Source organism: Scleropages formosus, chromosome 6 (assembly GCF_900964775.1).
Source record: "Scleropages formosus chromosome 6, fSclFor1.1, whole genome shotgun sequence".
Lineage (NCBI taxonomy): Eukaryota > Metazoa > Chordata > Actinopteri > Osteoglossiformes > Osteoglossidae > Scleropages > Scleropages formosus.
This window is the reverse complement of record NC_041811.1, coordinates 37,601,755-37,623,152: the sequence shown is the minus strand read 5'-3', so window position 1 is coordinate 37,623,152 and position 21,398 is coordinate 37,601,755. Positions and strand designations below refer to the sequence as shown.

Sequence of the window (21,398 nt, the reverse complement as noted above, 5' to 3'; positions counted from 1 at the left end):
ACTAAACAACCAAGGACTCGTCACAAGAAACCGTCCTTCCGCAAATACAACAGATACGTCATTTAATTTGACAAAAGGCAAAACCTCAAGTATGAACTCTGTGCAGGAGCTACTTGAGCAGTGTGTCCGAGTATAGAGTACTGAGGGAAGAACGTGTTATTGGGTCTCACCTGAGACAACAGGCCATTGTCCCTCAGAAACATTTTCTTTCAAAGATGGTTGTATACATGTTAAACCTGGTCAGATCCGACTGAAAATTCTCATTTGGTCATAATAAAAGATGAGAAACTGAACCATCTCAAAAGTAATGGCAGTTTAGCGAAGGGGTGTCTGCCCGGCCAGTATAAGTACACCCCCCCCACGCCACAGGTTCAAAGACAGAGATACGTACAATAACCAAATGGAAACAACACTTGTTTGTGGCTCGATGTCTACGACAAGCAACAGTGGCAAAAGTGCTCCATAAAGAGAGAAGGTAGCTGCCCTGGATACACCTTTTGGCTCAACTGGATGTCTCGGACCAACAATCTAGTGCAATTACCAAGAGCTCAATAAACTCAAGACAGAATGCCTGGAATAATGTGTTTTCTTCAGTATTTCCACCGTAGCCATGATGCATCGCAGAAGCTCTGATCACCTTCCACAACACTAATGACTGCCACATGCGGGGAAAAAAAAGCCGGAAAGCGTTTGTTTATCGTCAAGCTACTTGTGTCACGCAGAACACAGGGAGCCGAGACGGCTGAACCCAAGTGCAGCGTTGTTGTTCGTTAGACGTTGAGGGAAGAGGCAAGGTCTCAAAACCAGGGACAGGCGAAGGGTCGGTCGATCGGCGAACGGGACAGGAACGAGGATCCGTGGACGTGGTCGGAGAACGAAGCAAGGGGTCAAAAAAAAACGGAGATCGTGGACAGAGCAAGAGTGTAGTAACACGAGGAAGGGCGGTTGTCCCAAACGAGATTCCGCAACGGTACGGGAGCTGAAGAAGGTCTTTATAGGGTGAGCGATTACTCATGAGCTAGTGCAGATTCAGGTGTTGTTGCTTGTGTTGGACGTGGACGTGACAGTTTGTTGGAGGTCAGAGTGATTTGCACGGCCCTAGATGATCACATCACCCCCATGTCACACTCATTTCAGAGCAGTGCTGCGACTGGGAACGTGACCTGTTCATCTTGTCCCTTCATTGTGCTTACAGTGAAACACAACCCTAACACAACAAAAAACACAAAACAATTATTAACAAACATCTTACTGTGTTGGCAGTGGATTCCATTGAAACCCGGAGGACAGTTGCACACGTATCCAGTGAAGGTGTCGCCTCTGTGACGCTCACTGATCTCGCACTCTCCTCCGTTGTGGCAGGGCTTCAGCTGACAAGGGTCTTGTGAGAGGAAAAACATGGAAAGGATATTTTAACAAGCATAGCCTGCTCTCCTACTGATGCCACCAGAGCCTCTTACACGTAGCACACGCTGTTCAAAGCTGGTGAAGGTCCCAACATCTGCGGCAAGAAGAGGTTTCCCCACAGCCACCCCTAGAGTAGGAGATGAGCACCAGATGTGGCCAAGGAAACGGGCAAGCAGAGACTGGACTGTGGAGCTACAAGAGACAAAGCGTGGTTTCTGCTGCAGCTGAACGTTCCTTCCTGTTGTTGTTGTTGCTGCACTGCTGTCTATGTTGCAGATCCACTCTTTGCCTCCTCACACCTGGTTACTCCCTGGAGCGGAAACACTGTGCATCCGCTACACAAGCCAGGTTCACCAACTGCGAAGTCTGCCCCCCCCCGACTTGAATAAGGAGTAACAGCTGTCCATCAGCATCAATCCAGGAGCGATGAACCTGATTTGCTGGACCAGGACCTTTATTTTGTACACTTTTGTTATTTGCCTTTTCACCACGACACGAAACACACACTCCTGTTTGTCTTGTCAATTCATAACTCATAACTTGGTTTTCAAAAAAAAAAAAAAGTTACACCCCTCTACACCCCTAGACAACCTTGGGGTCATTACACCTCAGCCATGCTCTGCAGAAGAATCCCTGACGGTAACAAGGACGCTTAACAGACAGGCTCTTGTTGCTGCTATAGACAAGCAACCAGGCACGAAGAAGCTGCAGAGCTCCACATTAGAGAAAGCTGTCCAGAAAAAATGAACTCAATTGTGCACAACAGGAACACGCTGAGATGCAGCCAGGCCCAGGGTGAGCGTAACATTGAAGAGTTTCCAGGAGATTCGCTTCCTCGGTCCTGCTGCTCATTGTTCCTGTTATAGAAGATTGGTCCGAACACCCAGGAGCAGACGATGCATCCCGCCACATTAAACGGCGATGCCCGAGACGGTAAGAGATTTCATTTCTCCTGCTGTGTGGACTGTTTGATGTCCGGCACATCGCAAACCCCTACAGGACGATCTAGTGTCGCCGAAGTGGTCACCACATCACGTGGCCACAGGAGAACGGCAAGAATGGGACCCTGAAAAGGGTGACAGACACGTTCGCCGAGTTGCGCGATCATGTGTTCAAGCGCCGTGCACATAAACGGCGGGCGGGCGGGCAACGTGCTGCGTGCGTCCAAAATCCGGAGGCCGAACGAACGGCACCGAACGGCACCGGAGCCGAGAGATTCCGCACGTGACGTTCTGGAGCGTGAACGATGTGATCAAGGATGACCGGCTTGTGACACGAGGAGTTCTCAGTCAGGAAATAATTTGGAAAGAATGAAGAGCGGAGTTTATTGTTCCTTATCTTTAGTCAGAAGGATTTAAACATTACATTTGAAAGGTTCTAAAGCTTCATTTTTATGAGACTCAGAATACTGTCGAAAGGATGACAAAACCCAGGACCAGCAAATATGATCTTTGATTCCTGCGCCGGCTCCACATAAAGTCTTACGTAAACACGACGAAGACTTAATAAAGACTAAAATATTTAATAAAGAAAGACATAAAAGGAGTGTTGCTTACGAGCTTTTGTGGCTTGGCACCTGCGCAACGTTCTGTAACGCGAAGAATGAAGAGCACAAGGACAAGGCGGCAGAAAACACTGATCGCAGCAGATCCAGGAGGATCCAAGTTTCGTGGTGTATTTTCTGAAATACGCACCGTGAATGTTCCTGCTGTGGTTCAAGTTAGAGAAAATGAAGGGAACTGAGCCACCGAACCATTTTTCCAGTGAATGTTGAAAATGCACCTGCTGCTGCCCATTCCGTACATTCAAATATAAAAGCGATGGCCTCGTACCTTTCGGCGACGCACTTAGTCGCTTTTGCCGCCCGTGCCGCTGTCCGGGGTTCGTTCGGCGCTCTACGCCGTCTACGGGTTGTCCGGACCGCTGTCCATCACCCGCTGCCGTAGCCACGTTTCCCTGCGTTTCGCACACGTGATGGCAGCAGGTGTGAACTTTTCTGGGTAGAACAAGCAGGGATCGGCAGCATCACCTCATCCCCAGGTACATCTTCTTGGAAGTTGCGGAAACAATGCGCTCAACGCTAGAACTATTTTAGGAGCTTTGTTTTCTCTCCGCTGTTGCCCTCAGGCTTTTTCTCCCCTGCCTGTAGTTGTGCTTAGAAGTGCGTCCTGTTTCTATCCCACAGTGTTAATTGTCTTTCTGAGCTTCTGAGAATAACACGAGATGAGGGAAGTGTCAACCTGCGAAAAGTATCACTGATGTTTTGTGAAAATGAAAACAGCGCAAGAAATCAAAGTGCAGTTGAACACTAATAACCCCCCACCCCCCCGAAACTCTCTTTCCTTTGTTTTCTGCTTCATTGGGTCACGTGTTCTACCTGTCTACTGCTACGAGAGGCTGTATTTCTAGGGTTGCTCCTCTTGTAAAGCACAGCTGAGGTTTCAGTTAAAATGATCACTTGGGATGTCAATCATACATGTTGGAGGACTTCAGTGTGTTTAAATACTATACTTTGTAGGCTGCTACCAATCACCATTTCGCTCTGGGATTAACATTCATTCATTCGTTCATTCATTCATTCATTCAACCAAAAAGCAGCCTAAAACTGTGTTGAACTTTTTCACAGACCTGTTACTTTGTTTTACTCTACTACATAGCATTGTGCAGTCATGTTCTCTATTAGTATCTTCTTTATGCAGTATACAGAGATTTCTAGTGATGAATTTTCAGTTGTGAGATAAAACGCTGATTTGACCTGTACGAGAACTCGTTCATACTCTGTGTACTTTCACACAATGCAGCTGGACTATACTGGTGTCTCGTGTGAGAATCGCTGGAACTTGTTATCCAGGTTTCATATTTCTCTGTATTACTGCCTGTGTATGTTGCTGTGAACCAGTGTTGCTGTTACTGCAACAGAAAGGGGAAAAAGTGCATTAAATTTAAGCATCTTTTGTTTTCAGTCTATTTCACTGCAGCATCTAAAAATAAACCTTCCTAGACACTCAAAGGAGAACGTACATCAAAGCAGGAAGTCAATTGAAAACAGCCTTTTCATTCCAAATATATCAACTGCCAAAATAAACACATTTTAAAAAATAATTAAAGAAAAAACAGGCACCCAGACACACACGCATGCAGAAACTTGAACTTTTGCCATAAGAAAGGTGTCAACCTCCTATAACAGAACCCATTTGCTTGTTAGAGGCTAGATTGAGCCCATAGCCACCCTCTGACTCCTCCATGGAGCTCCCATCATTCCATCTGCTCTGTTCACAGCCATCTGACACTGACTTACTCAGCTAGGTAATTTTCACTACAGCAGTTTAGGGTAAGGACCTTGCTCAGGGGCATTACAGCCAGAGAGGAGATTCAAACCAACAACCTCCTGTACTAAAGGCAGCAGCTCTAACCACTATGCTACCAGCTGCCCTGCTCAGTAGTTTCTAAGGGCTCCAGAGTGTGGGTTTAAGTACTTCATTCACATGAGCTGATTTCAAACCCAAAACTTACGCTAAGAACGATTTAACCGTGAAGGCAAGTGGATCTTGGTAGCCAGGAATAACGCCATTATGTTAAGCCACATTGCTAATCCCCAGACGCAGCGAGCCGTACGTACCGTGTAAAGCCCAGTTTTGGGCTCTCACGGGGTAAACGATGGGGTAAATGAAGATGACATCACCAGGAGATTACACCAGCAAGTATCTATGAACACATTGCTCTCAGCCAAAGGAGCCCCCTTCCAACCAGTGAAGCCACTCGTACCCCAAGTCACAGCAGTCCTCCCCCCACACAGCCCCCCACTGACCCCTCTGCAGAAGCACCAACGGCCTCTTATTCAAACGACAACCCTTTAGAGTCCAGCACCGGCTCCGCTCAAGCTCCTAGGGGGTGTCCTTCACGGGACACTACAATACCATCCACAAGGCTTTATTCTCCTCTGGGATGCGGGATGTTTTGCTTGAAACAGGTGTATATTTTATATCTTATATCTTTATTGTATATTTACGATAATATTCTAGCGACCAATTCTACTGACACGACTGCGTGGAAACACAAAGCATGCAAAGGACAAAAAACGAAAGCCCTGCATCAACAGACTGTAACTGTGCACTTTATGAGTAGAAAGCATTGTCGCCATCTTAACGTTTTAAATTTTTTTAAAAGATTAAATGGCAACAGTGCAAAAGGGGTCGAACGCACACATTGCAAAACGTGCAAATGGAAAATGTGGGAAACACTATGTCTCACCTGCTGAAGTAGGATCTTCACCATCCGCTGCTATATTTAAAAAAAAAAAAAACAAAAAAAGAAAAAAGCAGTGTCAGTTAATGGGTAATCACAGCTACTCCTCTATTAAACAGCATGTGACACCAGTGCGATTCCACTCAAGCTACCGAGTAGATGAACTACCAGAGGCGTCGAAGTCAAGCAGGTGAACATTCAGGGATTCTTTCTGCTTCAGGAAATTTTGTAAAAATTTGCACAAATTGTGACTAATAAGTTGCAGATGATGAAGGACATTGAAATGATTTTATACATTTACATGCACTCATTGAACAGACACTTTTCTCCAAAGCGACGTACGTCTCGGAGACAAAGAAAATGAGTTCATCACATCGACAGGAAGGACTTCGATGCAGATTCATGATCATAAAGTATAGTTAATTTGTCATATTCCACCATAATGGAAAATACACACTGTATAATGTATAATGTAGCTCAGTTAAACTTGACTAAGATGCAGCATCCGGTGAACGTGAAAAACCTCTAAACTGGTACAATTGTGCCTGTCGTGTGATGCATCTGCTTGAGCTTCAAACGCTTTCAATAACTGAACAGGTGTAACATTTCTCAAATAGAACAGGAATAGATCTTCTTATTTACATGAACTATTTTAGAAGCTGCGCAGAGACATGAAAATAAAAAAAGTAAGCTCTTTGCATCCAAAGTCAATGCCGATTAATATGAAACACCCCAAGTAAACAGTATACAAATAAACTAAAAATAATAAATAAAAAGGTAAAGAAATAAACGGAATTTGTGAGGAACGTTATGTGATACATTATGAAGAACGCAATGTGCAATATAGCATACGTCATTTTTTCAGTTTAGATACAATTAAGGCTGGACTTCTGATACTGGAAGAAAGAAGTTTACAGACTTTTGGAGTTTGTGAGCTAGAGAGTTTAAAAATGGAATAATTCCAAATTTGCAAAGGCTGGAGCTGAAAGTCTGAAATGTTTTGTTTGGATTTTTGGGTTTTTTGTGTTTTCTTTTCGTCTGTCATGTGTGGTTTTGTGCTGCGCCCGATTCGGAACTCAAAGGGTGTTTTAATTTCGCGGAATTAACTTTTACCAAACATGTTGTGTTTGATTGTTGAACATGTGGTGGAAAAAACTGTGATCACTTCCCTCAGACCACTTGCTGCTGCCGCCACAAGAATCACATTCCAAGTATTATGGGGTGAATTTCTCACCCCACAAACTTCTAACGCTTTAAGAGACAGCTGGTAGTGTAGTGGTTAGAGCTACTGCCTTTCCAGCTTTTGCAGCTGCTGCAGTGGAAAACCGTTCCATCTCACTGACAATAACAAGAGAAAATGAGATGACAGGAAGTGTGTGATGATATCAGTCACACAAAGATATATGAAGAAGGGCAGAGGCTCCAATAAATGCACAAAACGGGGAGAGACAAACACTTAAAAGCATATATTCACTTATGAATCTTTGAGAAACGATTTTGCAAAAACTGGCAGTGAGTAGGAAACACGGCCAAGAGCTGAAAAGAGCTACAGCACAGGTAGGATGTGGGGTCCGAGGCCAGAGAGACAATCGCACCTCAAAACAGCGTGTTTGCTGCTTAAAGTTACACTACTTAGCAAAAGTGACTGCTTTGTATTTATGGGCAGCGAACCACCACTGTGCAATTCAGCAAGACCTCTAGTACATTTACATTAATTTATCAAGACGCTTTTCTCCAAAGTGACTCCCAATGAACTCTCCGCAGTGTTATCAGCCCACACACCTTATTCACCATGGTGACTTACGCTGGGTCACTCATTCATACATCAGTAGATGACACACACTCACTCTGTGTCACTCACACATTATGGGTGAACCTGAACAGCATGTCTTTGGAGTGTGGGAGGAGACCAGAGCACCCAAAGGAGACCCACACAGACATGGGGAGAACATGCAAACTCCACACAGACTGAAAGCGGATCGAACCCACATCCTCTCGCACCACCCAGGCACTGTGAAACATCAACACTCCCCTTGGTGCCACCTGCCCACTTCAGGCTCTCGCTCCATAGCGGAGAAACAAGTACAACACCCAAGTGCACGAGTGCAACTACTGAAACATATTTACAATCAGTGCTGCTTAAGGCCGTTTAGGGGCAATTCTAGGTTGTATGAAAAGTTCACATTCTGGGTTTTACACTACATTTGTACCCAGGATTCCCAGAGGGTCACCCTATGTGGCTTCACCAAATGATGTACACAACAGGCAACCCATTACCTGTAGACATACAGACATACAAATACATACGTATTTACACACACGCACACCATATGTACAATATATACATACTTCACATGGATCTCCAATCAAATTCCTTCACACTTTTAGCAAATTAAATGAAACTCTGATATTCTGTGAAGAAAAGGAAAAACCCAAGAGGAAAAACGTAACTGCACAGCTCTACAAACATTTATGACAGGAATAACAATAATACAGGCTGCTGCTGCTGAATGAAGGAGGAAACGCTGTCATTTGGCCAAACCCTTCAGTGTGTTTAACTGTCTCAGCTGAGCCATATTTTGACTTCTTTTCTTTTGTTTTTTTAAGCTTTGCTTTGCAGACCCATTGATCAAAATCCAAAACACACGCATGTCAGCATGATACACATCGGGGTACTTCAATACATCTCTGCACCTCTGCACAAAGTTCCCCTCTTTAAAGGGATTTATGTTCATCTGTTGTAAATTACAGGTATGTCTGTGCAAAAGGGCCTTTGGCTTCATTCTGTTGTAGCACTAAAAGTTAAATAAACACGAACTACTCTAAGTTCAGACTTCGACATATTTCTGCCAATACGTGCGTGTGACAGTGTGTGTTCGTTTACTTAATTTCCTGCAGAATGTTCAAGTACACAAGTGCTTCTTCGTGGAAGTTTTGTGCTCTGTCATCAACACATCTTTGAATGATTCCTGAAGCAAAGATGCTATTTTGCAATGTGTGGAAAGGGTTCACTTATAAAGTTCAATCTGGATAAGTGTAAAAGTAGTGTTACATTTAGAATTAAAATGTTACATTTAGATTAAAATACTGTTCTTTAAAGTATAATAAATACAGTATAATAAAATAAGTGTACATCAGAGGGCTCTAAACCAAATTAAATGTTGAGTCTATATTCTCCATCCTGCCATGCAGTTTCATGCTCGTGCTGAAAATGCAGTTCTGGAGGCTTCAGTAACACGGATATAAAGTCGCTCCAGGAAAGCTCTGTATCATACGGTCTGTATTCTGCTGGAATAAATTATGACAGTTTGAGTTACATCGTAAGTCCTGCATCCAGTTGTGCTCCTTAAGAATATTGCATGCTGCACTTAAATCATTGATAGAAAACATGTCAATTTGTGTAAACGGAGCAGCGAACGGGTCACGGAACAACGGAAAGACTCTGAAGGACTCTGCTTGCAGAGAGCCACGAATATCGACGCGTTGAGGGGCCAGCGAAGTCCTGTCCATTCGCTCACTTGGGTTTTTCCTCATTTCTGAATTCCCTTTGTGAGGCTTTCTTGTTGGCTCTTTACTTTGTGCTCTTCCACAAGAAAACCGAACACGCTCTTGTTGGAGCTCACGATTCATCGTCCTGTCAATTCGCAGTGCGTAACGTGGTACAAAACGTCACGTTACACCCCTAGACCACTTTGGGGCCATAAGGCAGGCGCCGCGTCTCCGCAAACAGCGAATAAATTCATGGGGTGTCTTGGGGTTCTTCAAGCTGCATCACTTGTTATCTGGAGTCTAGAGTTTAATTTTCATTAATAGTCTTCCTTTTACCACTAGACAGTTTTTCTTGTCTTCATTGTTGGCGATAACCCTTTAAGGCGAGACGCTTTCTAACTGAAAGCCCAGAAAGAAAAAGGGGTCGAAACGGAGAACAAAGTGTAAACTGCTCTAGGTCACACAGCGTACATTGACATTTATTTCTTGATCAGATGCTTTTCTCCAAAGCAACTTCCAGGGAACTCTATGTAGTGTTACCAGCCCACACACCTTATTCACCGGCATAACTTACACTGCTAGATACACTACTCACACTGGGTCACTCATCCATACATCAGTGGAACACACACACTCTCTCTGTCACTCACACACTATGGGGGAACCTGAACAGCATGTCTTGGGACTGTGGGAGGAAACCAGAGCACCTGAGGACACCACTGTGGACGCAGCACCTGTTATTTCCTCTCCTGTTGGACACATTAAGAATGTAAACCTCAAGTTACCTGCCGGCTACTTTGTTATGGTCCCGCGTTTGCTTTTTTGAACCTTCATATTTGTTTAACGGAAATCAAAAGCAAACATTTATTTGGTTAAATCAGCAATGACAAATTGAATTGTGTCAATTGCTTTGTAAATAATTCATTTTGACATTAACTGAATGACATGTTGGCTGCATGCTGCTCATCACGCTGTGCGAAGAGATGAACGTAGAGGACGAGCGAAGTCTGAGCGCCTCCGGGTTCCCCGCAACACCTACATGGGATGAGTCTGAACAGACGAGTCACGCGAGTGAGTCTAACAAAACTGAGCGATACTGTAGCGCTATTGCCGACATCATTATTATTCTGGATGGAAGCCCACAGCTTTTTGGGTCTGGTTGCGGTTCGGTAAATACGACACCTGGAGTAGAAGTACAGTCACGGTTCCTTCCAGCTGCATTTGCATCTGGGACACGAAGAGCTCTTTCCTTGCATGGTCTCTCCGCGCCAATGTGTTCAAATGCTTCATGGAACCCAGTGTTTAATATTCTACTGGCTTTGGAGCAGGAAAACATAACAAAAAGCAGAAAAGTGCAAAGGCTGCCCCGTTGAGTGCTGATTTCAGCCCGGTTTCAGCCTGCGGAAGGGCCATCTTTCCGTTAGGAGCACTTCCCGTAGAATCCGGTCTCGAAGCAGCACATTAGTCCTTTTGTCTTACACATAAACATACTGCGATAGAGCTGCCGTCCATATGATGCTCACAAAAACATTATTCTTTAACTAACGCTGAGCTTGTAGCCCCCCATGACCTCCACAGCAGAAAGCCTTTGTCTTGGGGATGTTCTCCGCGAAAGGGTCTCCTGTTACGTTCCTCCAAGGGTTGTGCTGGTAACGTTTCATGCCGTAAAAATATTCTGACAATAAATAATAAAAGAAGCGCATGCTGTTCCGAGATTGAGTGGAGAGACGAATGAAGAAAGTTGTCGAAGACCAACAAAAAAACGAGTAAAATTAACACGGACAGGGTGCAATCGAGGCAAAGTATTTTGAACACGGTGCGGGTTTCAAAGGGACAAACGCAAGGCAGCGGTACTAGAGCGGAGCAATCGGAACGACGACGGACGTCGGCCCAGCGCACGCATCTTCCTCTCAGGAAAACGAGGGGGGAGCAAAAACTCACCCCCGGCAGCAGCAGTACACTTCCTCCAAAGGAGAGCCAAAGAGTCCGTAGAACAGGGTAAATTTTGCCCAAACTGGATACGGGAATATTTCGCTCGGCGAGTCCCGGTCTCCCACCAGGAACCACATGGCTCATCATAAATGATCTTTAGCGTGAACTGGGCTCTCCAAAGGCACACATAAACACCACAAAGCCTCTGATCCAAACTCCTTCCGTCACTTCCGAGAACGATTTACAGCTCTGAAGCGATTTGCAACCGATGCGAGAATTTAAAAACGACCACAGCGAACGGACAACGTGTTATGAATAACCTCTCGTCCAAAACAGGGTTGAGGAAGTCGGGAGCCGAGCCCAACCTGTCCACCGTAACGACACACGCTCAGCCTTTCACACACGCTCACCAGTTCACGTGAAAACACATGTACATTTGGACTGTGTGTATATTTAGATACACACTTTGACACTGAACAGCCAAAAACCTCCAGGATGGTTAACGGTCTACTGTGCGTTTCTACACGCACACTAATAACGGTACCACTTACGTAATGACCTTCTACTATGTTAGCTGAGAAGCCTTTAGGGCCTTCTGACCTTCATCTTTTCCTGCCTCCTCGCTCATCTTCTCTCTGCACTGGCTTCCTATAGCTGCCCGGATCAAATTTAAGACCCCGTTTGTGGTCTACAAAAGCATCGATAGAACTGCTCCCAGATATCTACAAGACCTGATCACTCGCTACACCCCAACCAGACTGCTTCGCTCTTCCACATCTGCCTGCTTGGTGGTCCCGCGCACAAAAGGTCCTAAAGCAAAAGCATGAAGTTTCTCAGTTCTGACTCTGATATGGTGGAACAAATTTCCCCTCTCACTCAGAACTGCTGAATCCCTCGCTACATTTAAAAAGGGTCTCAGAACTCACCTTTTATGGACTCACTTCTTCTCCGATCTCGTAAGTGCATTATGTGTGTTATTGTGTTAATTTTAATAATTTGTTTAATAATGAAAAGCCTTTTCGCAACTACTTGTATAACGTACACTGGTTTATACCATGGTATGTGAAAATGGACTGTACTGCATCCAAATCTCTCCTTGTGCGGATGTAATGAACTTTTTGCATTGTTTCCTGAGAGGTCGCTTTGGAGAAATGCTTCTGCTAGACGAATAAATTTAAACATGAAGCGTGTATTCAAATTGCTGACAATTTCTGACCTATTTATGACACTCTGCCCTTTCCACAAGCTGTATGTGATTTATACTCAAGATTCTGCAGCAGTTTGTTCACATTAATATTTTAATGCATGCACAGAGAAAAAAAATGAAGATGTTTCTGCAAGTCAGGCAAAAAAATTCTTAATTTGTATGCATTAAAACGAAATGTATTAATGGGAAAATGTGTACAATGTGTAGAAGCTGGGGAGGCAGGACTGTTCAACAACTGTATTCCATGGAAGCCACTTTTCCGCTGGTAAAATGCCGTGAAGTTTCTGTGCATGAAATTGACTTTAGATAAGCGGCTGTTTATTTTCATCTATTTACCAGTCAAATGCAGTTCTGCACAACAGGAAAGCGAACAAAGTGGATATCGACGGATGACTGAACAACAGCATGAGCACAGACATGTCTTCTATTGAACTTCAACCACCATAAACTCTTCCTGTATTTCGCTTCCCTGGATCCGAAAAAAGTTCTCTTTTAATATGTCATCTTGATATTATATTTACATCTGTAACATAATTAGCAATATAAGGTCAAAGTAAACATCTGATAGTGTAAATTAATTCATTAGGATTACTCAAGATACACACACACACACATATATAGATGCATCCTCAGTGCTCACAAAAAACAAGAGAATTCTTGTTAATCCTTCAGCTACAGTAGCGATTACTGTATTTTAATAATCAGTCAAGTGCCGACTTTCGGTAGGGGAGGAAAGCGCATCGAAAAGCCGAACTGATCCCCACCGTCACGAACCGCGTTGACGCTGCCGTTGGAATGTATGACATTCGGAGGATTTCCAGCTCTAGAGCCCCCGTCCCATCTTGTGTTGAGCTCATTTCCCGCTCTTTAATAACACCACCCTCCAAACAAACAAAAGCAACCATTTAAATTACATTTCAAATCAGTGCCCCTGTTTATTGTGAGGGGATGAGGTGGCATGGTGGGTTTGACTGGGTCCTGCTCTCCGGTTGGTCTGGGGTTCGAGCCCCACTTGGGGTGCCCTGGGACGGACTGGCGTCCCCTCCAGCCTTACGCCCTGTGTTCTGGGGTTAGGGTCTGGCTCCCCCTGCCCCCATATGGGAGAAGTGGTTTCAGGTGATGTGTGTACGTATGCCTGTTGTGAGGTAGCAGTTACTGCGGCTGTGTTTTCTAACGGCACGAAGGCAAAAAACGCATCTGAAAAGTGTCATAAAAGGAGACAACAGGCTCAAGTGATTTTCTTTAAAGCACTTCATGGCGACCCAATAGCGGCCCCCAAACCGGCAGCAGGTTTCATGGGACAGCACCAGCCAGCAAATGAACCGAAGTCTTTTCTTATCAATCAACAGGCAAAGTTTGTCTTCGCTGCAGGAGACATCTGCTTGATCGTCCACTACATCCCAACCGGACCACTTCGCTCTTCCACTGCCCGCCTGGTGGTCCCACACACAAAAGGTCCAAAAGCCCAAAGGTTCTTGGTCCTGACTCTGATGTGGTGGAACGATCTCCCCCTCTCACTCAGAACTGCTGAATCTCAATCCACATCTAAAAAGGGTCTGAAAACTCACCTCTTCCAGACTCACTTCACCCATCATCTCTTAAGTTCATGTAAGGTGTAAATGTTCATGCACCATAACTTGAAGATAATCCCTGGATAAACCCTTACACAGCTACTCCTCTAATGTAATTAACATATATAAACATTTCCAAAAATACAAAGAAGGTGATCATGAATTTTCAATATTCGGATGAAGTTTTATGCAGCTACTCGTGGATGAACATTGATTCATACGGTGGAAAGAAACAAACTGCACTTAAGAATCACACGTCTGTATCTAAGTGTCTCTTCCTGCTCGTTTAACGAACACATCGTATTTTCTACGAGATGTTCATCGCTTTGGAGAAAAGTGTCACCTGAAAGAATAAATGTAAATGAAACCGTACACTTATTAATGAAGCAAATGAGCCTTTGAATGAATCACTTTAATGTCTACTACAGTAAGTAGGACAGCTGGTAGCATAATGGTTAGAGTTACTGTGTTTGCACCCACAGGTTGTAGGTTCAATACCCCCCCCTTTGAGCAAGGTACTAACCCTAAAATTACTCCAGTAACTTTACGCAGCTGTACAAAAAAGTGTAGGCAGACCAACACTGTAAGTTGCTTTAGAGAAAAGTGTCATATAAATGTAAGTAATGCACTAATACAATCAGGCCATTGGTTAACCACAAGTAAAAGGTTCCATCTACAAAATAGTGATGTGACTTGAACCCCTTTACAGGGCTGAGATCTGATCAGGTTAATTGACAGCAGGTGCGTTGGCTTAATTACATCAGTCTCAGGTGGTGCCTCTGTTGGACCTTACAGCGTTCACCTGCTGGTGTCGTGACACCTCAGACTCAACAGCGAGCTCGGATCTTTGTGTTGCGGAACCGCTGTGAGGTTTCGGGTTCCTCGGTACAAAGAGGAACAGGTGAAACGAGGAACGAGTCCGACGTCCGGTCCAGAGCACTTAAAGGCGACGCTGCTTTATGCTCCGCTCCGTTTGGAGAAAGTGCCGCTAAAAGCTGCCTTTTCCTTAGACGTGCTTCAGCTGAGCAACGAGACATGAAGAAAGAGCCCTAAATAACTGCCGAGTGTCGGGTTCAGTGTTCGTGCGAGGAACGCAATTGATCAGCGCAGCTTTGGGCCCATTTGCTCGCTTTCCGCTCATTCGCCATTTAATTTGCTTTCCCCCAATAAAATGCTACACTTGGAACTCGACTGAAACCAAACCGTGTTCATTTCTGCGGTATTGAGGTGGTGCTGAGAATTAAACACTAAGTACAACGCTGCGAAGCGAGAAGCCCGGAAGGGCCGCGTTCGTAGCCGAGCGCGTAAACTGAGCACGAAACGCAGACGAACGAATAGGAGGAGGTCGAGGCGCACACGGTCCTACGAGGCTGTGACGAGATCAGTCCGAACCCTTCCTTTGCAGACGTTCTATTCCACCGCGATACTATGGAAAGGCCGAAACGATCGTTGCTGCCAGAGCCCTAACGTCCGAACGCGGAGTCCCGGAGTCCCGGAGTCCCACCTTCCCTTCGTGAAAAAAGCTAAGACGATCTGTTCGTAACTCAGTTTGTTCATAATTCCAAAGTCAGTTTTACCACTGCGACCATCAGCAGCAGCTGGATGACAGAGATGTCTCTCTACTTAGTCGCTGGTTCGGTTCTGTAAAAACTTCACGTAAAGATATGAGAAATGAAGGAATCATTTTCATCTAAACAGCTCATTTTTATGCTGATTGATTGGGAGCTGGTGTCAGTCGGAAGCACTTGCCACTTGGACCCCCGGGGATTTATTTTCCTCCCTTTCCTTTCAGTTGGGATTTTTTCTTTTTTGTTCTTTTCCTTTCCTCCACAGCTGCTTGGCTTACATATGGCTTTAATAGCTAATACAGTTATTGTCGTAATCTGCTGCTGCATATCTAACCTTTCGCATCTGTTATCGTTACGTCTCTAATCGTTCGGAGTGCTCTATAAAAATAGGGCTGAATTTCAAGCGAATGGTAACAAGTAGTTATGGGTACAAACCCGCATGTTCTAACCCCAAGTGGAACTTTATTATAATGCAATCGGAACCATTTATGCAGAAAAACCCAATAAATAAAAGGATAAGTTAAAGGATCTGATATTCGGCAGCAATACATTAATTCTTCTGCAGACTTCCCTTGTTTCATTTTAGTTTTAATGTAACGGCTCTATTAATTTGATGAAAGTTATGCAAATAAAATTGAACAACATCTCATAAGCAATTTTTTACTGTAATAAATTAAATGTTGACAAATAAGCAAACTGCTTGCATTTTCTCACTTAGCTGACGCCTTTGCCCGGCCGAGTCAACTATGAACTGCGGGGAAAAGTGCACTACGGTACTTACGGTATAACTACAGTACAGTACGTATCCACTCGTTCGGAGGGGTCAATTTTATAGGGCTAATTCAAGGCAAGCGTCTCACTCAAGGGTACGAGCGCAGGAACGGGAATCCGAGGCACGGCAGCGAACGGAAGGGCGCTACTCGGCACATGGCTACGAAAGGAAGGCGTGGGACTCACTGCACCCTGAACTGAACACCACTACGCTGTCGTCTGTAAAGACTCCGCCCACAGTCCGCACCTTCCCAGTGACTATTGACCCATCTATTGAATCTGTTTTTGCGGAGAAAAAAGAAGAAAAAACACGAGAAAATAAATGTTGGCAATAGTACTCGGAGGTCTTACTGCGTTACTCCCCCCCCCCAGCGGGTGATGTCATGCCTCGGGTGAGATGAGCTCCATGCCTAGAGAAATTTCTTCGAATTCATGTCCAAAATTCTTCGGAATCATATGAAATTTAGCTCATCTGAAAGAGGATTTTTTTATTTATGCTGCTACAAAATGAGCCAGATATACTGCGTGATTGATGTGACAACGCTGCCGTCGGAGGCGCTGAAGCCTGTATGTGCAACTTTGTGTCACTTTTTACACAGCTTGTGATACGGAGCTCGGCGACACACCGCCGTCAGGGAGTGTTAAGCTGTAAATACAAATCAATAAATAATTAAAGAAAGACCAATTAATTTCCAAGCTATGGCGTGAAATAATTACCAAAAATCTAAGTGTTTTCATTTTTTATTCTTTATGAATTAAAATAGAAAAAAACTCATTTGCACTCTAAGGTGTAATGCAGTACATACACATGGTTGAAATGTGAATTGCAGATTTGTTTCAGCTTTAGTTCCTCTCTCTGACATACTAATCAGGCAGAAGGGGAATGAAGTGAAGAGGAGAGTAAAGGAATACAGGTTGGAATGAAGTGAAGAGGAGAGTAAAGGAATACAGGTTGGAATAAAGTGAAGAGGAGAGTAGAGGAATATAGGTTGGAATAGAGTGAAGAGGACAGTAAAGGAATACAGGTTGGAATAGAGTGAAGAGGAGAGTAAAGGAATACAGGTTGGAATAGAGTGTAGAGGACAGTAAAGGAATACAGGTTGGAATAGAGTGAAGAGGAGAGTAAAGGAAGAGAGATTGGAATACAGTGAGGAGGAGGAGAGTAAAAGAATACAGGTTGGAATAGAGTGAAGAGGAGAGTAGAGGAATACAGGTTGGAATAGAGTGAAGAGGAGAGTAGAGGAATACATGTTGGAATAGAGTGAAGAGGAGAGTAGAGGAATACAGGTTGGAATAGAGTGAAGAGGAGAGTAAAGGAATACAGGTTGGAATAGAGTGTAGAGGACAGTAAAGGAAGAGAGATTGGAATACAGTGAGGAGGAGGAGAGTAAAAGAATACAGGTTGGAATAGAGTGAAGAGGAGAGTAGAGGAATACAGGTGGGAATAGTGTGAAGAGGAGAGTAAAGGAATACAGGTTGGAATAGAGTGTGGAGGACAGTAAAGGAATACAGGTTGGAATAGAGTGAAGAGGAGAGTAAAGGAAGAGAGATTGGAATACAGTGAGGAGGAGGAGAGTAAAAGAATACAGGTTGGAATAGAGTGAAGAGGAGAGTAAAGGAATACAGGTTGGAATAGAGTGAAGAGGAGAGTAAAGGAATACAGGTTGGAATAGAGTGTAGAGGAGAGTAAAGGAATACAGGTTGGAATAGAGTGAAGAGGAGAGTAAAGGAATACAGGTTGGAATAGAGTGTAGAGGAGAGTAAAGGAATACAGGTTGGAATAGAGTGTGAAAAGGACAGTAAAGGAATACAGGTTGGAATAGAGTGAAGAGGAGAGTAAAGGAAGAGAGATTGGAATACAGTGAGGAGGAGGAGAGTAAAAGAATACAGGTTGGAATAGAGTGAAGAGGAGAGTAGAGGAATACAGGTTGGAATAGAGTGAAGAGGAGAGTAGAGGAATACATGTTGGAATAGAGTGAAGAGGAGAGTAGAGGAATACAGGTTGGAATAGAGTGAAGAGGAGAGTAAAGGAATACAGGTTGGAATAGAGTGTAGAGGACAGTAAAGGAAGAGAGATTGGAATACAGTGAGGAGGAGGAGAGTAAAAGAATACAGGTTGGAATAGAGTGAAGAGGAGAGTAGAGGAATACAGGTGGGAATAGTGTGAAGAGGAGAGTAAAGGAATACATGTTGGAATAGAGTGAAGAGGAGAGTAAAGGAATACAGGTTGGAATAGAGTGAAGAGGAGAGTAAAGGAATACAGGTTGGAATAGAGTGAAGAGGAGAGTAAAGGAATACATGTTGGAATAGAGTGAAGAGGAGAGTAAAGGAATACATGTTGGAATAGAGTGAAGAGGAGAGTAAAGGAATACAGGTTGGAATAGAGTGTAGAGGAGAGTAAAGGAATACAGGTTGGAATAAAGTGAAGAGGAGAGTAAAGGAATACATGTTGGAATAGAGTGAAGAGGAGAGTAAAGGAATACAGGTTGGAATAGAGTGAAGAGGAGAGTAAAGGAATACAGGTTGGAATAAAGTGAAGAGGGGTGAAATGGAATACAGTAATGAGTAATAAAAGGGTGTAAAGGCTCGTATGAGCCTCAGCACAGAAAACAGGGTGAAAGTAAAGTGTGAACGAAGGAAGGAGAAGAGAAAGGAAACGAATCGTTCCGAAGCTGTCAGTTCGTTCCCGGCTCTGTTGGATGGGAATGTAATGAAGTGGCGACCGATTAAACCTCAATTTCCCGCTCGTTTCACGAGCAGAAGCACAAATGCGAAACAAGAAAAGTGCATCTAAGAAAAAGGTGTTTCCCTCCGAAAGAAACACACACAGAAGATGGATATTAATTATTATTGAGCAGAGGGCGGATCGAGCTGAACCCGATTCCCTGAGTGCAGAACGCGACCAGTTTCTCTCTCTCACACACACACACACACACACACACACACACACACACACGAGCACGACTGCGAGCAAAACAAGTGAGAATGTACGAAAACAGTAATAAGTATATCTGCATTTTAAAATAAAAACACAGATAAAACACAAAGGCACAAGTAAGAAACGCGGGGCGACGAGTGACTGAGCAGGAATTTATGTGACTGAGAGAAAATTCATTTTTACATTTCAGATACAGCACAGTAATCATGACAGGCAGGTGGATATGCAGCCTAGTAGGTAGGCAGGCAAACAAGCAAAGAGACAAAAACAAACAAACAGACTAAAATAAATAAATAAATAAATAAATAAATAAATAAATAGGTACTAAATCACGCGCTTTTTAAGCCCAGAACAGAAGCGGAGCGGATTCCGGCGAGACGCGCTTCGGCGCTCTACTCTACTGCTTTACTGTACTGTACCATACTGTACTCTACTGTGCTGTACCGTGCTGTACCGTGCTGCGCCGTACTTACCTCTCGCGTGCTGCGGGACAGGCGCGCTCGCGCAGAGGACGAGCAACACAAATAAGGGTCCCATGATGATTATTATTATTATTATATTATTGCAATAACAGCGGCTACTGGCGGCTGCGACGAGGAGGAGGAAAAAAAAGCAGAAATTCCCGAAATAGAAACGGAAACACGCCAAAAGGAGTGGAAAAAAAAAAACTGTTATAATTACAATAATAATAATTATTATGAGAAGAAGAAGAAGAAGAAGAAGAAGAAGTTGCTGCTGCTGGACGCTCCTCCCGCGCCGCGGTCCCCCCGCAGCCCCGTTTCCCGGAGACTCGGGCGCCACCTGCTCCCGCTGCGCCGCACAAGTGATACGCAAAACGGACGGCGCTGCCTACGTGTGCGCGCGCGCGCGCGCACTCGCTCGCTCACTCGCGCCTCTTCCCCTTACCGCAGTAACGCACGGTACTCACTGTACAGTGCCTGGATGTAATGTGGTAACGGCGCTCGCTCTCTAACCCGGCTCACACAGCGCACATGACGCGACGCGACGCGACGCGACGCGCGAACGCTGCAGACGCCGGCCCTGCGACTCCCAGCGCGCGCAGCCGCCCGCACGCGCGCGCCCGCGCCATGCACTACGAAGCCGCTCTCGAGCCAGTTGGGTGGGGTTTCGGTTACCTTATTTTGTGAGGTATCGGTGCCACCTGGAATAAATAAAAGAAGAAATAAAAGATCATGAAACACGCAGCGCTCTTTGATGCACATTCATTCAAAGGACGGATCAGGTTATAATATCAGAATGCGCGCGCAGGCACTCGGCTTCCTCCTGGACCACCATGATCATCATGTACACATGATGATGTACATTTATTCATTTATTCATTTAGCGGAGCCTGCTGTTCCACGAGCCCCGCCTAGATTCAGGTTCGAAAATGAGTAAATAATCATTTCCAGCGGTGTTTTTTATGTACGAGCGAACGCTCTCGACTCGAGCAAATAAATAACTGCTGTTTTATGAATTCATTATTACTCTGAATGAATTCATAACCTAGATATTTATACTATTATATATCTTATATCATGCGCAGTATTTCTCTCGCGTTGCTCCGAATTTTCTCGAACTTTGAGCGCACGCATCATGTCTCATACATCATCATGTGTCCCCCTGTCTCTCTCCTCGGGAAGACGAACCTGTTCCAACCGCAGTTACATGACCTCACTTGATCGGGAACCTTATGTTTGCTCCGCGCCGTTTCTCTCGTTCACCTGCCTACTTACCACGTTCACACTGTTTTTACTCCCTGAACCACAGCGTTCACGGTTCAGATCCCAGAAACGTCTCTTCATGCGCGTCATTATCTTCGGCCACTTGGGCACAAGCTGAAGGCAAAGATACTGTGATGACAAATGGACAAATGGACCAACGGACCGATGGAGGAGCCTCCGAGAACGCAGTTCATCCCAGGGAATGTCGGCCTTCCTGCTTTTCTTTCCACGCTGCTGTAGATCTTCTCTGTGCTCTCCTCAGCTTCCACCACCGGTCCGCTTTAAAGTCCACTGGAAGGTTCCTTCATCATCCTCAAAGGTGCCAAGTGTCTCTGAAGCAGATGGGAGTCCAAGGCAATGAAATAGAGAATTGTAAATGCTTTGGAAATGTTACACAGCTTTACTTTACTTACTTTGAGGTTTAAAGTGCATCTGCAAACTTCTGTCAAAGTCCTACGTGAGTAATTCTGAAAGCGCTACAAAAACATCACGGACTAGTAACAAATAATAATTCAGTTTATTTTTATAGCGCGCTCTTCCCACGTG

At 44.5% G+C, this 21,398-nt stretch overlaps 1 protein-coding gene across 2 annotated transcripts in view; it reads right to left on the bottom strand.

Moving 5' to 3' along the window:
- The window catches only part of edil3b (EGF-like repeats and discoidin I-like domains 3b), a 57,337-nt gene extending 37,201 nt beyond the window's left edge, over positions 1–20,136 (bottom strand). Inside the window, exons 1-3 of one of the 2 annotated variants that reach the window (XM_018744994.2) lie at positions 19,602–20,136; positions 5,659–5,688; positions 1,253–1,381 (exon numbers count right to left, since the gene is read on the bottom strand). In XM_018744994.2, coding sequence (XP_018600510.1) covers positions 1,253–1,381; positions 5,659–5,688; positions 19,602–19,665 — 223 coding nt within the window. In that variant the 5' untranslated portion in view covers positions 19,666–20,136. The remainder of the gene's footprint in view (positions 1–1,252; positions 1,382–5,658; positions 5,689–19,601) is intronic. The other variant, XM_018744993.2, reaches the window with a different exon arrangement.
- Between the last annotated feature and the right edge of the window lie 1,262 nt (positions 20,137–21,398).